Source organism: Fukomys damarensis, unplaced genomic scaffold (assembly GCF_012274545.1).
Source record: "Fukomys damarensis isolate Sample0158 unplaced genomic scaffold, DMR_v1.0_HiC HiC_scaffold_44536, whole genome shotgun sequence".
Lineage (NCBI taxonomy): Eukaryota > Metazoa > Chordata > Mammalia > Rodentia > Bathyergidae > Fukomys > Fukomys damarensis.
Genome location: NW_022945448.1, coordinates 209 through 4,961, shown reverse-complemented (window position 1 = coordinate 4,961; position 4,753 = coordinate 209). Strand labels below are relative to the sequence as shown.

The 4,753-nt window shown below is 56.2% G+C and overlaps 1 protein-coding gene across 1 annotated transcript; it reads right to left on the bottom strand.

Annotated features, from left to right (window-relative positions):
• Positions 1-296: 296 nt before the first annotated feature.
• Positions 297-4,420, bottom strand: LOC104867091 (asc-type amino acid transporter 1-like; the record flags this gene model as incomplete). The annotated part of the gene is made up of 9 exons (XM_019208611.2): positions 297-516; positions 775-952; positions 1,713-1,862; positions 2,048-2,144; positions 2,465-2,568; positions 2,657-2,780; positions 3,556-3,709; positions 3,845-3,970; positions 4,216-4,420. Coding segments are annotated over 9 exons (1,269 nt in total), but the record flags the coding sequence as incomplete, so codon positions are not given.
• Between the last annotated feature and the right edge of the window lie 333 nt (positions 4,421-4,753).

Genomic DNA, 4,753 nt, shown 5'->3' with positions numbered 1-4,753 from the left:
TTTGGGGCAGGGTGGCTTGGGGGCCCCATGGAGCCAGCCCTAGTTCAAGAAGCAGAGCCCCACACTGCCGAGGGCCTCCTTGGCTATGGCACCTCAACTAGCAACGCGTGTGCTCCCCACCAAGTTTGCCACCACCTACCCCCATCTGGGTCCACCAGGGACTCGCCTGAGCACAAGCAAACTGGCCCTGTTTATTCATAGGCCTTTTCAGGAAAAGCTAGCAGGGCAGTGCTAAGATAGGAAGCCCTGTCCACATCACCAGGGCTTCCTTATGACAGGCCTCTAAGAGTCCTATCTTTTTTTTTCCAGAAAAAAAGTTTTTGCAAAACACCTCCTCAATAAACAACATGTAAACAAAACAGCTGCTTCGATGTCTACAAATGTCTCATTGTGACTTCAAGGGCTTGTCCACGGCGGGCAGTGGGGAGGGCTGGCAGGGGCCATTTTCTTCCTCCTCGGGAGAGCCCTGAGGATAAACGACGAAACACAGCTTCTGGCCCCAGCTTGTCATGGACTCTGAAGACAGACAGACAGACGGATGGACAGATGGACCTTGGGACCTGATCCCTGGGGATAGACACCACCCCTGGGCAGAGGGCTTGAGGGAGCTGCTCCCTCTGCAGGTGGGCTGTGGCCACATCCAGAGGAGATGTGTGGAAATAGCTGCGCTCTGTATTATCCACCCTGCTTTTGCTCAAGACCTTGCTCTGGGCCAAGAGTCCAAGCATGCCCCCTTCTCCAAGCCCTGGACCTCAGCATGGCCGCCCGGCTCACCTGTGAGTCTGTGCACACACTTTGGTTTGCTTCTCCAGAACACTCCCAGGAAGAAAATGGGCACCCCTGTCAGGATGATGATGATGCCGACCCCACAGACCATGGGCTCCGAGATGAAGCTGAAGACCAGCAGGAATGCCCAAAACACCAAGTACGCCAAAGGGATGAGGAGGTTCACCTGGGGGAGGGTGGCCGGCCAGCAATGGTGCGAGATCCCCAGCTCTCCTGCCCTACCCCACCCTCAAGGGTCTGAGGAGCTTCCTCCCTTTTCCAGGAGCTGGGGGCTTCCAGGGTCCCTGTTCTGGCAGCAGCTGAGTGTGCTGGAAGTTAATTCATGGGTTGACCAGTTGGCTGAACTGTCGAGTCTTTGTCAAGAGTTTCAGCAGCTCTGAGTGGCACTAGGCAGTTGTATGCAGACTTGCTTGTGCTTGGCTGAAGGTCAAGTATTTTTTTGGTGTTTCACATTTCAGGCACTGAGCACTTCACTTAAGGATTTATACACAAATAGGGATTTTTGTTTTGCTTTCTGGTACTGGGGGTTGAATCCAATGCCTTTGCACTGAGCTACAAGCCAGCCCTTTTTTATTTTTCACTTAGCGACAGGGTCTTGCTAAATCAATCAGTTGCCCAGGCTGGACTCGGTTTATGGCCTTCTGATTTGCTGTGTGATCTGGGAGGCTGGCTCTGTCACTGGCAGTCTGTTTGATCTTGAGCAAAGGCCTTGGCCTTGTTTTCCCTGTCTCTAGACTGGGAATAGTAAAGTATCTCTAACTGTCCTGGTGAGGCTGTTGGGGGAAGTGAATATGTCAGTGTCTATAAAGCCCAGTACTCTGTAAAAGCTGCAGTCACTGTCATTGTTGTCACTTGCCCCTGTCCCTGGTGCCTGGCATAGGTGAAGGGAGTGCACACGAGCCAACCTTTCTTGCCTGGGGCCTCACCTTGACGGGTCTGTGGAGCGCCGGCCGCCTCCAGCGCAGTACCAGCAGGCCCAGGATGGTGATGCCGTAGCAGAGGTAGTTGATGAAGGACACGTAGTTGATGAGTGTATATGTGTCTCCCACAAGCATGATGACCACCGTGGCCCCGCACTGGGAGAGGACCTGGGGCTGACAGCTGGCCTCACACTGGGAGGTCAGGCGGGTCCCAGCCGCTCCCCCACCCTCTGCATGCTGCCCGCCCAGACAGGGACTCATCCCTGCCATTAACCAGAATGTCCCACATTACTGGGTGACCCTGGATCCATGTCCTGCTTGGCCTGCCCCCACCAACTTACACAGACGAGGAGGGCGGGGATAGGGGTGCAGTGTCTGACATGGATCATGGCCAGCAGGCTGGGAAGGTGCCCCTCTCGGGCTCCAGAGAAGCACAGCCTGGGGGTAGGGACAGAGATAGATACCGGTAGGGGCCAGAGCCTCCCTGCCAGCTAGATCCTGGATCTCAGCTCTGGACCTGATGTCCCTCTCGAGCTGTCACCACTGACCTGCTCTAGACCCTAGCGGTCCTGTTGGACAGTTCTTTCCTTCACGTAGCCTGCCTCCCTCTTACTTTCTTCACCATAGGGCTGGGATCAGGCCTTTGTTACCAGCAGGTTCATCAACCCATTTTTCCCTTCCGGTGGTCCAAAGCACAGCTTGTGCACACCAGGACACCTGCCTGGCTGCATCACACCACCCTTTCCCGGCCCAGTCACCTGGAGGAGGTGAACAGGTAGCCATTGATCCCTCCAAAAGTGGAAAGTGCCACGGAGACAGGCATGACCCACGAAAAGTAGCCCAGCAGCTTCTCCCCGAAGGTCTGAGTGAGCACAGAAGAGAGGCTGAGAGTGAGGCTGAGGTGGGAGCCAGGTCAGGGGCTGGGGACTGGGCGGGGGCCCCCTACTCACCACAGCCACTGCGTTGGAGGCCAGCAGCTCGTGTGGGGACATGGCTGTGAAGTAGGCGACATTGGTGAATGTGTACACAAAGGTCACGAGAGGGATAGAGATGAAGATGGCACGAGGTAGGTTCCTGGGAACAGTCAGAGCATGTCAATGTTGGCCCCTCGTGGGAGGGGTGGGATTTGGGGAGGGGCTGGGGGGCCTAGCGACAGGAGCAATTTTGAGTCTCTATCTCCTGTGCTGGGGTCTCGCTTGGGTCCTGGGGCAGAAAAGGGCGCAGCATTGCTGCTTAGGACATAGTGACACTGCTGCCTACCTTTCCCCCACGCCTTCCTGGTCACAGGTTGGCAGAAGGAAGGGCAGATGAGAGAGGAGGTAACACTATCCTGAGAGAAAGATCTAATTAATGTCTACATGAAGAGAAAACTGTGTAAAGCCAAAATCAGCCTGGAAAATCCCCCTGCTGTCCATAGAGACTGGTCTGTAGGCCTAGGGTTTTCCCTGGGACTCCCCATCCATTCAGCCTGCTCAGCTGCAATAGTTTCCTGTCCAGACCCCTGGATGGGCATCAGATGCAGTATTGGCTTCAGCTGTAGGGACCATGGTGCATGCATATGTGTAATTTTGGGCCAAATGCGAATCACTGGATCTATTTACAGAAGGACAGGGATACTCAGGCTTTCCGTCTGAGGTCCAGTAAGGGGCCCTGGTGCACTTTTAGCCACGAAGACCAGGCCAGGCTTGCATACCAGCATTCTTCTTCCTCTCCAGGGCCGTTCCCACAGACAGCAAGCGAGGTCTGCTGAGGGCCAGTCAGAGTCACAGACTCTGGTCTGTGCACACCAGCTTCTTCCCCTGTCCATGGGCCCACTCCTTCCCTGTGCTTGGCCAGGTGCCCCACTCACTTTCGAGGGTCCACCAGCTCCTCAGTGACATAGTTGAGGAAGTTCCAGCCACTGAAGGCAAAGGAGCCCTGGAGGAAGGCCAGGGCCAGGTGACCCACAGAAGGTGTCATCCAGAAGGCAAAGGCATTGCTGGGTCTCAGCTGCTCAAAGTGTCCTAGAGGTCCAGACATCAGGAGTCAGTACAGTCTTGCCAGCCCTGCCCTGTCCACATGTAAGGGTCAGGGGAAGTGGATGCCGCTATTACTGGGCAGGGATGTCTCCTACACCCACACTCCCGCCCTGGCCCTACCTTGGAAGATCTGAACAAAGCCGACGCCGATGATGACTGACAGGGCCAGCAGCTTCCCGCCCGTGAAGATGTCCTGGATGCGAGTGGCCCAGCGCACACTGGAGCTGTTGACCCATGTCAGGAGCACTGGGGAGGGAAGGGCATCTGAGGCTGACCTCACAGTGAATCACAGCCTAGTCCAGCCCAGGTGGCAAAAGAAGGACATCTCCTGCATCAGCCGGAATGTGGGGACCTCAGGTTCTGGGGCTGATGTCATAGGCAGCTGGGGGGTCCCACTCAACTGTCCCTGTCCCCAGGGCTGACAGCAGGGTTGGGTGGGGCATCTGGCTGCTCTGGGGCAGAGGTCTAGCCAGGGCTCCCGGGGGACTCACTCAGGCAGGCCATGGAGAGCACACGGGAGGCTGTGGCCGGGGGGATGCAGTTGGGAAACACAGGCTGCAGCACATAGTTGGAGAAGGTCATGGAGATGACGGCCAGGCTGGTGGGGTACATGATGAGCACAGCACTCCAGAGCAGTAGAAATCTGGAAGGAGCAAGGGCCAGAGTGGCACAGGCATTCCCAGCCCTCCCAGTGACCTGGGCCAGGTATGGGGAGCTGGGCTGTGCTGGGACTGTGTGGCACTCAAGTCCGAGGAGGCAGGGATGATCTCAGGCAAGTATTCAGAAGGATGTAGGGACCCAAACCCCTTCCCTAATGACCACCTATACCCCTTGACCATAGGCTGTGTCCAGAGCTGAGGTGGGCTGTCTTGGATATACAGTCATGCTTTCAGCTCAAGGTGGCAGATTACTAACAGTGGTTGCTCCAAAGGCAGGAGTCCTTTGACCTGCAGAGTGGACCTTGCGAAGGGTCCTGGCTATGGGAGGGGCATGTTTTATGCCCTCTGTACCAGAATTTCAACTATGCCA